This window comes from Rhinoderma darwinii, chromosome 4 (genome assembly GCF_050947455.1).
Source record: "Rhinoderma darwinii isolate aRhiDar2 chromosome 4, aRhiDar2.hap1, whole genome shotgun sequence".
Classification (NCBI taxonomy): domain Eukaryota; kingdom Metazoa; phylum Chordata; class Amphibia; order Anura; family Rhinodermatidae; genus Rhinoderma; species Rhinoderma darwinii.
In genome coordinates, this window is record NC_134690.1 from 111,401,906 (window position 1) to 111,419,205 (window position 17,300).

General features: G+C 39.7%; 1 protein-coding gene across 7 annotated transcripts in view; it reads right to left on the bottom strand.

The window, feature by feature from the left end:
* Positions 1-17,300, bottom strand: part of U2SURP (U2 snRNP associated SURP domain containing) — a 93,882-nt gene that overhangs the window by 39,810 nt on the left and 36,772 nt on the right. For 2 of the 7 annotated variants that reach the window (XM_075861464.1, XM_075861466.1), the window contains exons 5-11: positions 12,238-12,305; positions 11,524-11,618; positions 10,890-10,922; positions 10,717-10,799; positions 7,503-7,668; positions 5,784-5,995; positions 2,327-2,370 (exon numbers count right to left, since the gene is read on the bottom strand). In XM_075861464.1, the coding sequence (XP_075717579.1) occupies positions 2,327-2,370; positions 5,784-5,995; positions 7,503-7,668; positions 10,717-10,799; positions 10,890-10,922; positions 11,524-11,618; positions 12,238-12,305 (701 nt within the window). Of the gene's footprint in view, positions 1-2,326; positions 2,371-5,783; positions 5,996-7,502; positions 7,669-10,716; positions 10,800-10,874; positions 10,923-11,523; positions 11,619-12,237; positions 12,306-17,300 lie in introns of those variants that run through there. The other 5 variants (XM_075861461.1, XM_075861463.1, XM_075861462.1 and 2 more) reach the window with 3 other exon arrangements.

Consider the following 17,300-nt stretch of genomic DNA (forward strand, 5'->3'; position numbering starts at 1 on the left):
TCCGTACATTAAAGACGTAACATGGTCGTGTGAACCCAGCCTAAGGGTTTAAACGCTCGGGATCGGAGTGCTCTGATCCTGCCCAATGCAGCAGTGTTAACGGTAATTAACAGCTGTCATCTGCTGCAGATGGAGGGTCCTCAGCTCCTGAGCCCGCTTCATCCCTGCACTGTAAATGTACGGTGCGTGGCATAACCCATCTGGCACCAGTGTGGTGAATGGCGTCAAGTAAATGCAAGTGGTCATATGTGTCTATGGGAGGGGTCACGTTAATGATGTCATGTTTAGGCCATTCAGTTAGACCAAAGACACATTACTATAGACATATCTATGGACTAAACCTTTCTTATTTTTAATTTTCTTAGACAAAGGCTTTTGCACTGGTATAAGAAAGGTACACAGAATTTTAAATACATGAACATTAAACTGTATGATTTCCTATTCTAAAAATAAAATAGCGGACAACCCCTTCATTGACAAGCTGTACTGCATTATTAAATGTAATGTACAGAACGACAGGGCTCTTTCGAACAATTAAACCCAGAAGACACTGCTCCACGTTTCGGTTAATAAAAATCCAACACCTTGTTCTAAACAAACACGACTAAGTTGAACGACCCTCTGCTTAGACTGCGGTGTCAGATTTTCAGTGGCAAATCATGAGTGGGGATTAATTTTTCAATAGAGCCCTGTCATTCTGGAAATTAGACGTGGTCGGAGACCAGAGATCTTCTTACATGAATTTATGATCGGTCAGAACTTCATTTTGACACATACATGTATATTTTTATACAGAAATTAACTACATTTATTAAAGGGAACCTGTCACCAGCATTTCATCTATAGAAACCCTCCTTACCCCTCACTGGCCGCTGCTGTCAAAAGTTCATTGCCGTTATCCCCTCTCCTAAACTTCTACCGTAAATAACAGTCTGCAAACATTTTGCGTCTTTTTATGGTAATAATTTGGCAGTCTCATTTGTTCCTCTTCTTATGCCCCCCCATCGCCAAAAACTGACCCACCCCGAATGCTGTCGATCAAAAGTAAGCGGTCAATTAAAAGTAAGGAGGCATGGTTAAAGTGGCTCTGTCACCAGATTATAAGTGCCCTATCTCCTACATAATCTGATTGGCGCTGGAATGTAGATAACAGCAGCGGTTTTTATTTTGAAAAACTATCATTTTTGAGCAAGTTATGAGCAATTTTAGATTTAGTTTCTTAATGCCCAACTGGGCGTGTTTTTACTTTTGACCAAGTGGGTGTTGTAAAGAAGTGTATGACGTTGACCAATCAGTGACCAATCAGTGACCAGTGTCCTACACTTCTCATTGTTCCAGCCCAGCTTCTTTCACTGCACAATCTCACTGTGCTGTGGCTCATGCTGGGCTGGAACAATGAGAAGTGTATGTCGCTGATTGGTCACTGATTGGTCACTGATTGGTCAGCCTCATACACTTCTTTACAACACCCACTTGGTCAAAAGTAAAAACACGCCCAGTTGGGCATTAAGAAACTAAATCTAAAATTGCTCATAACTTGCTCAAAAATGATCGTTTTTCAAAATAAAACCCACTGTTGTTATCTACATTCCAGCGCCGATCAGATTATGTAGGAGACAGGGCACTTATAATCTCGTGACAGAGCCTCTTTAACTTTGAAAGGCTTGAGGAATGAAGATTTGACTCTTTTCCGAAGAGATGACTCTTATGCTCATTAGCATACGGTGTGGGAACACGAAGACCAGATACTATAGGTACAGAGCAGACTTAGAAGATAGTTATAGGTTACATAAAAATGATTTTTCACCCACTACCACCAGGTATTGCTGGTTTAATAGGTGAAATGCTGGTGACAGGTTCCCTCTAATCCAAATTTTAAAATGTATTGAAGCTGCTAAATGACAATCCAGATTAACTAGTTTTTCTTGTATAAAGCTTCCTCCAGAAGTATAGAATTTTCCAATCAAGCCTCTCTGGATAAGGCTTTGTTCACACTAGTGTCAGGGCTTCCGTCTATTACACTGTGACAGATCAGTTACACAATGGATCCAAACGATCACCAACAGACGCCATATGGTGTATTCGGGTTTCTAGTATATTCAACAGCAGGAATAGTGCTTTTAACTGCGCTATTCTTGCCGTAAAACATAGCAGAATTCTTGGCAGAAGATGAATATGGTGTGAATCAATAAGAACATGTAGAATCTGTTGATAAACTGTTGCTCAGTGAAGCCCCAGTCAGCCCCTCAAGACAGCCAACCATTTCTTTGTTCTGAAGGGGATATTTTCTAAGTCATATGAGTAATAATAAAGAAAAAAAATGTACCTTTCTGTTGGGATAACCACTTTGACTATGGCTTGCGACAGAGTCTGTATATGAAGTCACATCAGATAATAAACATAGAATATGTGAGTTTTGTTAACAAATAACAAGCAAAAATATACATATTCATTTAAAAACACTAAATATCTTGTACAACTTTTTGTAGGCACTTTGTGAAAATCACACTAAACACCTAACAAGCTAAAACGTAAGTGCCTATGAAGTGGGTAATAGTTGGAAAGTCCTGACATAACACACATTAAAGCAGTAAATAGGTACTACACTGGAAGTTACAAGGTAAAGTGGGGTACAAAACTGTGCAATGACCTATAAACTATTGCAGGGCTACAGAATACAGCAAATCACTTGCTTATATCTAGATAGAAATCCTCAATTCTAACAGCAAATATGACAATACAAAATAAAAGGAAAAAGTCACATACAGAGCTTGGTTAAATGAGGCAAATTTGGCCAAAAAAAAACAAAACAAAAAAAAGGAAAAAACCCCCCCACAATTTAACTAGCCATGAAAAAACTTAACCCCTTGACATGCCATGTACTTGACATGCCATGTTGCCAGCCGTTAAGGGGGAAGTATGGAGCGGGCTCAAGGGCTAAGCCCGCTCCATACTTAGCGGGTGACGGCTGTGTAATACAGCCGACACCTCACTGCAACAGGTGGAATTAAAAATCACTTTGATTCCGGATTCCGCCAGTTTAACAGTTAATCGCAACCGCAGCACCTAAAGCGTTCAAATACAGGAGTCGCCCCCTCCAAGGTGCCATCCAACAACGCGATCGCGGGTTTGCCGATGGTCATCGTGGCAGCATGTGGGCCTAATATAAGCCCCCAGGTCTGCAACCTTTGTACTCCTATCATAGGAGACGGTTAGAAACACATATACTACAATGCATTAGTATTGCAGTATATTATGTAAGCGATCGATGGTTCAAGTCCCCTAGAGCAATGATCCCCAACCACTGGACCGCGGACCAATACCGGGCCGTGGATCATTTGGTAACAGGCCGCGGTATCCGGTACCCACCCAGATGGCCGCAGGGAATTCCGGGAGGAAAAAAAACGCACCAAATCGTGGTGCGGTTTTTCACCTGGAATGTCCGCTGCAGGAACCTGCTGAACATTCAGCTAGCCTACCAATAGGCCGGCCTCCTGGCATCACGTTTCATCCCAGGAGACAGCTGCAGCGGCGGTCACATGGGATGAAGCGTCATCCCAGGAGGCCGCCTCTAGAGCCTGTGATTGGCTGCAGCGGTCACATGAGATGGATCGTCATCCCAGGAGGCCAGCTTGAAGGAAGAAACAGACTTCTAAGTAGAAGATTTTTTTTTTTCTTAATTGCGTATTTTGCGGCGTATTTTACCTTCCCATTGAATCCAATAGGGAAGACCCGCAACAAATATTACGCAAATACAATTGACATGCTGCGGAATAAAACCCCACAGCGCAGGTCAATTTCCGAGTCTTTTTTCCGCCCACTATTTACGCAGCGTGTGGATGAGATTTCTTCTCTCTCACCCATTTGGCTGCTACTGTATTATGCTGTGGATTTTCCGCAACAAACTATGTTGCGGAAAATCCACAGTATTTACTCAAACGTGTGAACGGACCCTAAACCCCTGCCGGTCTGTGGAAATATGGTGTTGCATGAAACTGGTCCTTGGTTAAAAAAGGTTGGGGACCGCTGCCCTAGAGAGACTAATATAAATAAATAAAAAGTAAAAACAGTTTGTTATTTTTAATGTTCTATAAAAAAAACAAAAAAAATACACAAAGTTCTGAAAAAATAAAAAATAAAACCCCTTTTCCCATTTTTCCTTAGAATAAACTTAGAGAGAAAAAAAAAATACGAGTTAACATAATTGGTATCACCGTGTCCGTAAAAGTCCGAACTATTATACTATAAACGTTGTTTAACACGCTCCATGAACTCCGTAAAAGTTTCTAAAAAAAAAAAATGTAAAATCACCAAAATCACTTTTGGTCCCCAAACAAACGTGATCAAACAGTTGCATGTACCCCAAAATGTACCAATAAAAACTACAGCTTGTCCCGTGAAAAATAAGCCTTCCCATCACTCAAATCGGCAGAAAAATTTAAAAAAAGTTATGGATCTCAGAATAGTTGAGCTACTATAATGCCAGGATCTCACGCACACCGATTTGATGCAGTTTTTGTGGCAGTGTTTTAAGCTAAACAAAATAAAGGAGATGAATCAGTCGTTTCCTTATTCCTTTTGGATCAACAACTGGCTTAGACTCAATAAAAACGGAGAAAAAAAAACTGCCACAAAAACGGCATCTAAATTGTGTGCGATTCTGGCCTAAAGGGTAAGTTTACACATGGCAGATTTGTTGCAAACATTTCTGCGACTGTCCAATTCATCTGAATAGGGTTTGTAGAAAACCAGATATAAGCTGCAGAAACAACCCAAAAAAAAAAACAACTCAAGGGGATTCCGTATCAAAATCTGCATTTCGTGGTTTTTAATGGAAAATTTGCATCATGGTTCACCCGAATATAATTTTTTTTTTCAAGGAGGGTAGAATCTCACGGATTAGCCCCATTGAATATGGCTTAGGTTGGATTCACACGAGCGTGTTCGGTCCGTATGTCGGCCGCGTTTCCCGGACCAAACACACTGCAGGGAGCCGGGCTCCTAGCATCATAGATATGTACGATGCTAGGAGTCCCTGCCTCGCCGTGGAACTACTGTCCCATACTGAAAACATGATTACAGTACGGGACAGTTGTCCCGCAGCGAGGCAGTGACACCTAGCGTCAACTATGATGCTAAAAGCCCGGCTCCCTGCAGTGTGTTCGGTCCGGGAAATGCGTCCGACATACGGACCGTATATTACAGACCAAACACACTCGTGTGTGGGAGGCCTAATACGTGTGCGGGTCCACAGCATCTCTCTCGAAAATCCACAACTGATTTTTCAGAGGGGAAAATCTGTCATGCAAACATGGCCTGAAGCTTTTAAAATATCTGTAATACTAATGCAGTCAGATCATAGATAAACTAATTGAATAACTTAAGAAAAATTATAAAGGAAATCAATAAGAATCGTAGTAGTAATAATAAATAATAATAGCTACACAATATTTTAACCAAGCCCTGTATGTGTCCAAATACTAATTTAAATCCCATAAGCAAGCCATTATAGCTCAGGATTCACATTTTCTAGCAACGATGAAACAATTTTCCCAAACAAGCTACAAATACCAACATTTTCGCATAAAAAGAAGGAGCTAAATTTGAAAAAGCAAGGGGAACAACTACTGTGGTAGATGTACTAACCTGCATGAACTATTGGTCGACACTTGTGTATATAGTGGAAACAGCTGAACAGAAGGACTATATGATATTATTTTATATGTTTTAAACTATGAAAATAACACCATTGATTCTGAGGCAAACTCTGTTAAGCCAATTACCTTCTCAAAATCCTCCTTATTCTTGGGTGGTGGTAACAGCGGAGCAGTGGGATTCTTCAGGCGTTCCCTAGGCTGGGCATTAAAAGGCAGGCCAGAAGGAGGGGGTGGAAGGGTGTGCTCCATCATAGACGGGGGGATATATATAGGGTGTGGAGGGATAGGCACCGCTTTTCCCCACCCTAGCTTCATTTCAAAGGCCATAACCAATTTTCCTGTAGTGACCAGAAACACATAGGTAAAGTATATAACCACGTGGCAATACGAACAGTAAACAGACATGAAGTTTCATTTGATTTTAAAATAGGGAATTATGCTAAAATTACCACAATAATATGATCGTCCACATTTAAGGCTTTGTTCACATCTGCGTCAGGGTCCCTTTGTGACGTTCAGTTGCAGCTTCCCGCCAGATCGGGACCCTGACTGAAACAAACCGAAACCATAGGTTTCCGTTTGCATCACCATTGATTTCAATGGTGCCGGATCCGGTGCCAATGGTTTCCGTCTGTTTCAGTTGTAAAAGGTTTCCGTCGTTTTGATGGAATCAATACCATAGTCGACTACGCTATGGATTCTGTCAAAACGACGGAACCCTTGCACAACTCAGACAAACGGAAACCATTGGCATCAATGGTGATGCAAACGGAAACGGATGGTTTCCGTTTGTTTTAATGAGGTTCCCGATCTGACGAGAAGCTGAGACGGAACGTCAGAACGGGACCCTGACGCATATGTGAACGAAGCCTAAGGCCCTGTTCACAGAGTTTGACACTTTTTTCGCGCCAAAAAACGCCCGATTGTTTTCAATGGGAGGTGGAGGCGTTTTTTACCGCAAGCAGAAAAAAAACCACTCGCGGGAAAAAGAAGCGACATGCCCTATTTCGAGGCATTTTCCACCTCAAAAACCCCATTGAAATCAATGGGAGATGGGAAAAAAAGCTGCAAACGGCCGACGCGTTTTATGTTTAAAACACTTTGCGTTTTTTTTCCTTTGCCCGTTCATGAAATAGGTAAAAACCACGTCAAAAAGTGTAAAACAGCGATTTTTCAAGGCAGAATTTTCTGCGTGCAAAAAAACTCTACGTGAACAGGGCCTTAGAGTGTCTATTTTTAGTCATTTCACATTATTTTAAATAGCCCAAAGTAAAACAAAAACAGATGTAGTCTAAGGGTATGTTCACACGTAGGAAATTTTGCAACAGATTCCATCTCTCATTAATTTCAATGGGAGCCAGACGCTTCTTTTCCCGATAGCGGATTATTTCAGCTACCAGGAAAAAGAAGCGTCCTGCCCAAACCTCCCATTGTCAATGGGTGGGAGGAATCTTCTTGCTGTCAGCAGGAATAGTTCCGTGGCAGCTTCTGCGGCAGGACCAGCCACGCGACATCTGCCGTGTACACTAGCCCTAACACGTACACATGTATAGATATTGCAAATAGAATACCATTTCCAAGACGTTTTTATGAAGTTGCCATAGCCTACTTATAAGCCTCCGACTAGACATTACATTGCCAGTGTACGTAGTCTGCAGTTGTCCAAACACCAAAATGCGGTGAACGCTCCATTTTAGAAAAGGGACACTCGCATACACTATAGAATATATTCACTAAATAGAAGCTGTTCTCAAGGCGATTATATACAAAGTGAAGGTGATACGTGGCGCTAGGTTACAAATGTGGAATTGGCATTGACAAATTTCAATATACAACAAATGTTACCGTTCAAGTTTTTCAGCGCTCTTTCAGCATCTCGTCTGTTCATGAAAGCAACAAATCCGCAGTTCCTTTCTCGTGCTCTCTCCTCATCTGTTCGTGGCCACATGATTTTAACACTAGCCAATGGGCCAAACCTCCCGAATTCCTGGCATAGCATTTCTTCATTCATCTGGATAGGTAATTAAATATATACATTTTTGTTAATTCTAGAATCTTAAGCAAAACAGGGTCAGTTGCCGGTTTTGCAAACCCCAGTTTATATGTATTAACTGAGCAAATTGAAAGTCTGTTCACACACAGATCCATCATACAACAATAATGAAAAAGCTTGTCTAGTCTAGAAGACCCTCTGACATACGAGGGAGTAAAGGATTGTTTTTAATTGAAGGACCTCACATGTATTAGTAAGAGTGGGGAGCAGCTGCAAAGAGCATGTATCTTCTCTGGAGAGCAAAACCATGTATGCAAAAGAGAGCCCATTCATTTCAATGAGAACTGTGTAACTTCCCCCATAGTGGCACAGGGAAACCACTTGCTGCCAGGCTCCCCCATAGATTACGGCTGATTGCCTGGGGTGCCAGCAGTGGAGCCCTGTAAGCAGCTATTTAAAGCTCGCCACATAAAATGCATTATGAGCAGCTTTATGATTAAAATGTATTTCTGCGTATACCAGTTTATACACATAAAAATAAATACACTGCGAAATGGGGATAGTATGAAATAGAGACTCAAAATTCGTAGTAACACCTTAAGCAATGTTCACACAAAGTTTTTTTTAAATGCTTGACGCGGAAACCGCGTCGAAAAACGCGCCAGAAAACGTCTGAAAATGTCTCCCATTGAGACATGCCCTATCTTCGGGCGTTTAAGTCTCTGACCTCCCATTGACATCAATGGGAGGCAGAGAAAGCGTATTTTGCGGAGAAAACCGCGACAAACGGCGTGCAGGCAGATCAAAAATCCAAACGGAATTTTGAGGCAGAATTTTCTGCCTGCAAAAAACTCTGTGAACAGGGCCTTAAGGACCAAACTAATTTTGGCCTTAGGCTCACCGTAGACACGAAATGCCAGTCGACTGACAGCTATTTCTGACTCGTAAACAAGCACGCTCGGCCTCTAACAGCGGCTTATCGTCCATGGGAACACAGGATCAGGTATGTTGAAGGTATATTTTGTTATAATGCCTCCGATTAAAACCAATAAGGGGCGATATTGGTTGTTCTTTGGCAGCGTCCACTTTAAAATGAGTGCCAAAAAAGTGTGTGAACGGACCCTTACAGCTCGTCCACACGCTGCAGAATTGCCACGTTTTTTCTGGCCAGAATTTGACAGAAAACACGCAGCAACATACAGTGCAAGCATTGTGGATGAGATTTAACAAATCTCACCCATCCACATGCTGCGTAAAAATACTGAGCAGAAATTGACCTGCGGTGCATATTTTTCGGACCGCAGCACGTCCATTCCTGCTGCGGAAAGAGGCCCGAATCGCTGCGCTTCTTCAGGAAGAGATGTCTCCACCTAACATTGTGAAAAACGCACCGTGAAAACCGCAGGAAATGGTGCGTTTTTTTGCCGCAGTGGAACGTCTGCGTTTTTCAACGGAATTGCTGCAGAAGTTTTCTGCAGCAATTCCGTTGTGTGGGGATAAGTCCTTAAAATGGATTTTTAGGGAGGGATTTCTACTATTTGATTTGTACAACATGCCTACCATCTTGAAGGTGCAAAATATTACACTGCAACGCCTTCAAGTTAGATGGGCTGCATCGGTATACAGCCGTCTTCAAGCGTGGCCACAGATTCTCAATTGGATTGAGGTCTGGGCTTTAACTAGGCCATTCCAAGACATTTAAATATTTCCCCTTAAACCCCTCCAGTCTAGCTTTATCAGCATGTTTAGGGTCATTGTTCTGCTGGAAGGTGAACCTCCGTCTCAGCTTCAAATCTCTGGTAGATGGAGACAGGTTTCCCTCCAGAATTCCCTGTATTTACTGCTTGGGGTGATGTGACGGATTCAGGCCGTAGTGAACGATAGAGCTGCTCTGTACAGAGAATACAAAACAGCTGTGTCTCAAAGTAAAAATTATTTTAAATAAAAACTAATAAAGTAGCCTTTAATCCCCTCCTTGTCCAGCCTGGGAGTTTTAATTGGTGGTCTCCTCTTGTTTGGTTTGTAGTTGTGCCATATTCTTTCCATTTTGTTATAATGGATCCAATGGTGTTCTGTGAGATCTACAAAAGTTTGCGGGTTTTTTTTTTTTATAACCCAACCCTGATCTAGACTTCTCCACATTTTTGTCTCGGATGTGTTTGGAGAGCACCTAGGTCTTCATATTGCTTGCTTGGTGCTGATGCAGACTCCGGGGCCTTTCAGAAAAGATGTATCTAGTGACCGATCATGTAAACCCTTGATTGCACACAAATTATGTGAATTCTGAAGTTATTTGGTTTTACCAGACATCATTTAGGCTAGTCTCACGTCGCGTTCAAAATGTGTTTTGTTGCCGCAACTATGGCATACCCATAGAGTTTTGCCACAAATCATGGCTGAACCACATTTTGTCAGATCCATTACATAAAATCAAATTAAAAATCCATTTTAAATTAAAGTTGTAATGCAACAAAACAGTAAAAACACCAGGAGGGTGAACGCTTTCACAAGACGCTGTGAGTGTGCGCGTTTAAATTTATTTTTACTGCTTATTGAAAAACAAACAGGAATTATTATATTTTTGTTTGGTGTCTTTTTTATAACGGTAAGCTTTATTAACCCCTTCCCCCTGCTTGCATTCTGGGCCCTGATGACCAAGCAATTTGGCACTCAATACACTATATGATATGGAAAATAACCAAGTGAGCTACAGACGCATGGACTGAAATGACAAACCTATTCCTAACATGAAAACATCCCTTATATGAAATCCCTTAAATGGGGAAGAGGGTGCAGGTTTGAGTAGTGCCATCTTTGAAATAGTTTTTAGTTCCAGATGGACTTCATGGTAGAGAAACCAGTGTGAAACAAATGCTAAAATGGCATAATAAGGCGGGAACTGCAAACTGTCAGGAAACGTGAGTTGTATGAATATTTACTAAAGTAAATGATCAGGATACGATTCACAAAATGTGTAGTAAAGTATATAAAAAAAAAAACACTTCAAAAAGAAAAAAAAAAAAAAAAACACACAATAAAAGCATTCTTAAAATACATTGGTGTCACCTGAGGGTTAATGTTTCCTAGATATAGATTAGTTGTACTTGGATCCCCAACATCATGTGATCCCGGGGCATAGTCATCAAGAGCTGAGCGAGAAAGGAAAAAAAGTTAAATTAACATGAAGAAATCTATAAAATTTGATAGATAATAGTTAAAAATACCGAACAGGTTACCACCAGAGGCTCTGTTTCTTCTCGACTGAGGATCCACTGTTGAAACATAAAAATACAAAAGTTAGAGTTTATGCAGCAATCATTTTAATTTAACATTACACATACAGCAAATACTACAGAACTGGATAACCTCCAGAGAAAATTTGGAAACTGAACTATAACATGCATTTACATTTTCCTGCCACTGCTCTGCAGACACATCTTTTCTGTAAGCATGTTACATCACAAGGGCGAAGAGGCTGTGGGTCCCCATTGTTTACATAGGGGGAAAGAGGCTATCGATGTGGGGAGATTGCAAAGGACAGAAAATAACCTTTGATAAGTATATTTTATGCTTTTACCACCCATTACTATAAAGTGGCCATCCCCTTTAACACTACATTGAGATTAATAAGTAGATGGAAGGTGAAGAGATACAGAGCTCAACTCTCTCTCATCCTTGATTTCAACATCTAAGTCATACACCATAGTCTTCCAATGGCATATCTAATTTACCAGTGAAAGGCTAATATTGTCATATGCAATTCAGATTTTGGATTCATTTTCGTATACAAAGTAAATTTTGTTTTGGGAATATTTTTGGAGTATAATTGGGTCAAATAACTTGGAAAAAGACTTAGAAAAAATGATTTCTTACATGGCCGTCTCTGTGCTTCACCATCTGTTTGTGGAGGTTCAAATCTGCTCGCTCTGCCTTTTGTTTTGTGCCGTTCATCCCTTTCTTCCTGAATCCTAAAAGGGATAAACAAAATACAGGTACCAATAAAAACACTGCAAAAAAACACTGTAGACCTACAAATACTCAACATTGTAGCCATCGGCCATTTATTATACATGTTCAAACACTTAAAGGAACAATAAACCTAAACATTTTGAAAATATCCCTTTAAGAAGGGGCCAGGCCCACGACAAAATTTTCAAGGGGCTTACCTGGGATAAGAAGGAGTCCAAAACGCTAAAATAATAAACTTCATTCCTCACCTTTCCCTTGCCGCAGCTGTTCTGGTCCCCTGCAGCATCCAAAGGGACGAAACATCAAGTGACCAAGCTGAGAGGCAGCAGGGGACCAAAACAGTGGCAGAGCAACAGAAAATAAGCTGCCTATGGAGGAGTAACCAGTTTATTACTTTAAATTTAGGGTTAAGTGAAAAATTATTTTCACCCCGGAAAACCTATTTGATACGAAATTTGCAACTATAGCACAGCAAAGGGGAATTTTGTAATTAGTTGACTCTGCTCAGTCTTCTGCTTCTGGTTGTGACGTTTCACATTATATTGCAGTTCTGTGCTGGTCTATCAGCAGCCGCATTAAAAGACTTCGGCTATATAGAAGAAAAAAAAATTTACTTACTGCTTTAGTTCTTCTTTGAAAAGCTCTAGATTACTTTTCTTCTTCTCCTTTTCTCCTTTCTTCAAAGGCTATAAAAAAAAAAAGAAAACATCTTTAATAAACCATTAGGACCTTGTCCACTCAAATGATCAGCACTTGAATGAGCATTGGGCAAACTCAATGCATCCTCTATGTTGGGAAAAACAAAAAAGAAAACAAAGAAGTCTATTTGATGTAAACAATCATGAAACTTTAAAAAGATACAAAGTCAATCCAGGCACCTAGTTAAATTGCTTGATAGTCTAGTGTTGGAAGGGAAAGAAAATAAAATTCTAAATTTGAGGGATTCTTGGGTAAATCTTCACTTCTACAATAATTTACATAATGTATACCTGTAAGATAAATCTCACAATAGATAAAGCAAATCAGCGAACATTGAAGGCACCTGTATTCTGTTAAGTCATTGGGGAGAGAGGAAGTCACAGAGCATTTGACTTTCCTATTCCTCCTCTTCCTTATTTGTCAAGAGGGTGTGATTTGGGTACTGGGCATACATTAGAGAATTGCTGTATGGGCAGTTCCCAAATATACAGACATGGTAAAAAGAAAAAAGTAAAACTATCAATTCTATGTTTTTACTTAATTAACAATTGTGTGGTCCTGACCAAACTAAATAAAAAAAAACAAATGAAATACTCAGATTTCAAAATATGTAGTAATTTTTTCCAAATCTTAAATTAACACTCAGAAACCAGGAGGGAAAAAATAAATACACCAGTCTTCAAAAATCGCTACAGTCAAGCAAGTTTCTAGCCATTTGTTCTCTTAAATCGCTAGATACTGGGAATTCTGAGCGATTCCTCCAAATAGTAACATAAAATCGGCATGGAAATTTCTTGTTAAATCACGATTTTGCCCAGCACTAGGTAGGTTACTTAAAAACATATACCCATATACCTTTGTATCCTTTCCTAGAATCTTCATTGACGAGATAAAGAACTTTATTGTATTATGCAAATTAGCCTGCAAGTGCTCAGAGGGTGGTCACAAGCCCAGCAAGTGCTCCTAGTCTCGCTGTGTAAGCCAGCCCAACTCCTCCCCCTTGCTCATGATTGATGGTACCAGGCTATGTGGACATCATGGTCCGCTTCCCTGAAAGGGGGAGGAGTTAGAAAGACTTCACAAAGCAAGACCAGGAACACTTACTGTGCTTGGGACCACCATCTGAGCACTTGCAGGCTGAAAGTTCTTTATTTTGGCAATGACGATACTAGGAAGGACTACAAAAGGTACGTGTACATGTTTTAATATGACCTACGAAAGTACTAGGCAAACTCGGGATGACAAGTTCCCTTTAACCCCTTTAAGACACAGCCTGTTTTGGCCTTGTGGCACAGCCGATTTTTTCAAATCTGACATGTGTTACTTTATGTGGTAATAACTTGGGAATGCTTTTACCTATCCAAGCGATTCTGAGATTGTTTCCTAGTGACATATTGTACTTTATGATGGTGGAAAAATTTGGTTGATAAATTCCATATTTATTCGTGAAAAACACCAAAATTTGAGAAAATAGGCATTTTTCTAAATTTAAATGTATCTGCTTTTACCACACAAAATAGTCACTAGTTACCATTCCCCATATGTGTACTTTATATTTGCATCATTTTTGAACGTCCTTTTATTTTTCTAGGATGTTAGAAGGCTTAGAACTTTAGCAGGAATTTCTCACATTTTCAAGAAAATTTCAAAAGGCTATTTTTACAGGTACCAGTTTAGTTCTGAAGTGGTTTTGAGGGCCTTATATATTAGAATTCCCCAATAAATCACCCCATTTTAAAAACTGCACCCCTCAATGTATGCAAAACAGGGAAGAGGGGGAATTTACAAATTTATTTTTTTTGCTGAAATTCATTTCATTTGTAATAAAAAAAAATCTGTAACACAGAAGGTTTTATCAGAGAAACGCAACTCAATATTTATTGCCCAGGTCCTGGAGTTTTTAGGAATATTCCACATGTGGCCCTAGTGTGCTAATGGACCGAAACACCGGCCTCAGAAGTAAAAGAGCACCTACAGGATTTTGGTGCCTGCTTATTTTTAGATTATATTTTTTTTAGGCGCTATGTCGGGTTTGAAGAGGTCTTGTGTTGCCAAAACAGTGGATACTCCCCAAAAGTGACCTAATTTTGGAAACTAGACCCCTCAAGGAATTTATCTAGGTGTATAATTAGCACTTTGACCCCACAGGTCTGTGAAAATGAGAATCTACTTTTTTTCTGAAAAAACATAGAAATTTGTAATATTTACAAGGAATAAAGAAGAAAATGCACCCCAACATTTGTAAAGCATCTTCTCCCAATTACAGAAATACCCCATATGTGGTAATAAACTGATGTTTAGATACAGCAGGGCTCAGAAGAGAAGGAGCGCCATTTGGATTTTGGAGCGCAGATTTTGCTGGATTGGTTTTCAGTGCCATGTCGCGATTGCAACGCCCTGGAGGGAAGAAAACAGTGGAAACACCACAAAAGTGACACCATTTGGGAAACTACACCCCTCAAGGAATTTTTCTAGGGGTATAGTAAGCATTTATACCACACAGGTTTTTTGCAGCATTTAGTAGAATTAGGCCGTGAAAATGAAAAAACATTTTGGTCCACTAAAATGTTGAATTTTTTCATTTTCACAAGGGATAAATGAGAAAAAGTTGCTCTAAATTTGTAACGCAATCTCTCCCGAGTATGACAATACCCCACATGTGGTAATAATTTTTCTTAATAGAAATTAATTAACCTTTGCAGGACTAATCCTTTTTTGCTTTTCTATTTTAGTTTTTCACTCCACGCCTTCCAAACGCCATAAATTTTTTATTTTTCCATGAATAGAGCGGTGTGAGGGCTTATTTTTTTGCGGGAGGAGCTGTAGTTTCTATTGACACCATTTAAAGTACCATATAATGTACTGCGAAACCGAAAATTCTTTGCGTGGTGAAATTGGAAAAACTGTTGCCTCCATTGCTTTTTGGGTTTAGTTTTTACCACTTCAGCCGTGCGGTAAAAACGACAACTTAACTTTATTCTGCGGGTCAATACAATTACGGTGATACCAAATGTATATATTTTTTTTCTATTTTACTATTTTTACAAAGAAAAAACTATTTGTGTTGATACAAAACATTTTTTTTTTATTTATTTTTTTAACATTGAGAGCCATAACTTATCTTTTGGTCGATTGAGCGGTGTGAGGGCTTATTTTTGGCGGGATGGGCTGTAGTTTTTATTGGTACCATTTTTTGGTACATACAAGTTTTCGATCACATTTTATTTAGAGCTTTGGTGACCAAAAAAAGTGATTTTGGCGTTTTAAATTCTTTATTTCTTACGGAGTTCACCGTGCTATATAAAATGACAATTTTACTTTATTCTGCGGGTCGGTACGATTACGGAGATACCATGTGTATAGTTTTGTTTTGCAGCGTTTGCACAATAAAATCACTTCTTTATAAAATAATTGTGTCACCATATTCTGAGAGCCGTAACTTTATTATTTTTCAGTCAAAAAAGCTGTGTAAGGGCTTGTTTTCTGCGGGACGGGTTGTAGTTTTTATTGGTACTATTTTGGGGTACATGTGACTTTTTGATCACTTTTTATTCTATATTTTCGGAGGGGTGGTGACCAAAAAAAATAGCGATTCTGGCATTATTTTTAGTTTGGTTTTTATGCTGCGTTCACCGTGCGGGAAAAACATAATAGTTTTATAGATTGGGTCGTTACGAACGCGGCGATACCAAATATGTGTACTGTTTAAAGTTTTCATTTTTTCCCTATGATAAAGAGACTTATTATAGGAAAAAAAAAAAACTGTGGGAAAATAGGACATGTCCTATCTTTTCACGCATCACTCCATAGACTCATCTATGGGGGATGCGAGACATCGCGTCCCGCAGCGCCGAGCACGGATGCACCAAGGCCGTGAAAAACTGACGATTTTCAAGTCCGAGGTGCGCAACGCTCGTGTAAATAAGGCCTTACAGTGAGGATTATTTACAAACGTAGAGCCATCAGGACAGCACAAATAGAAAACGTCTTAACAAGTATGGTTTTCATGAAACGGCGGCTAGGAAAAAGCCTTCTCTCCAAAACAAAATATAGCTGCACGACTTAGGTTTGCAAGATTGCATCTGAATAAACCGCAAAAGTTATGGAACACTGTACTTTGAACTTATGAGACCAAGGTGGAGATGTTTTGTCATCATGCGCAGCGCCACGTTGGAGAGATGTCCTCACATTTGGAATACTCTGGTATAAAGAGGAGATCATTGTTGACTCAATAAATGCAAGTTCCCAGGTCTCGTGGCTGCAAAACAATCACCGAACTTCCCTCTCCACCACCCTTGACAGTTGGTATGAAGGGTTTGTGGTGATTTAACCTCTTGGCACCGCAGTTATTTTTCATTTGTTCTATCCTCCCCATCTTCCAAAGGCTAGAAGTATTTTATTTTTCCATGGATATAGATGTGGGAGATTTTTTTTTTTTTTTGTGGGACGAGTTGACATTTGTAATGTCACCATTTAAAAGTACCATATAATGTACTGGGAAACTTAAAAAAAAACGATGCAATTAATCTATTATTTATTGGGTTTTGTTGCAATGACGTGTTAATTTTATTCTGTGGGTCAATACGATTATGCAGATACCAAATTTTTAATGCAGATACCAAATTTTTAACACACACACACACACACACACACACACACACACACACACACACACACACTGATTTTGGCTTTAAAAAAATAAAATAAAAAAGAAAACATGCAAAATCTACAGCAACTCTGCACTGTGTAAACAGGGCTTAAAGGGCAAAATCTGCACATTTCTACATTGAAAAAGGGTGAGATACACCGTGAAAACAGAATGATCATACTGTAGATTTGAAAATCTGCAGCATGCTCTAAATTTCCACTAAAATGTTCAGCATCAGGTGGATGAGATTTTTTAAATCTCGTCCACTTGCTTGCAACAGTTTCCCGCTGTGGATTTTACACCCGCAAAACTGGATGGAAAATCCACAACAAAT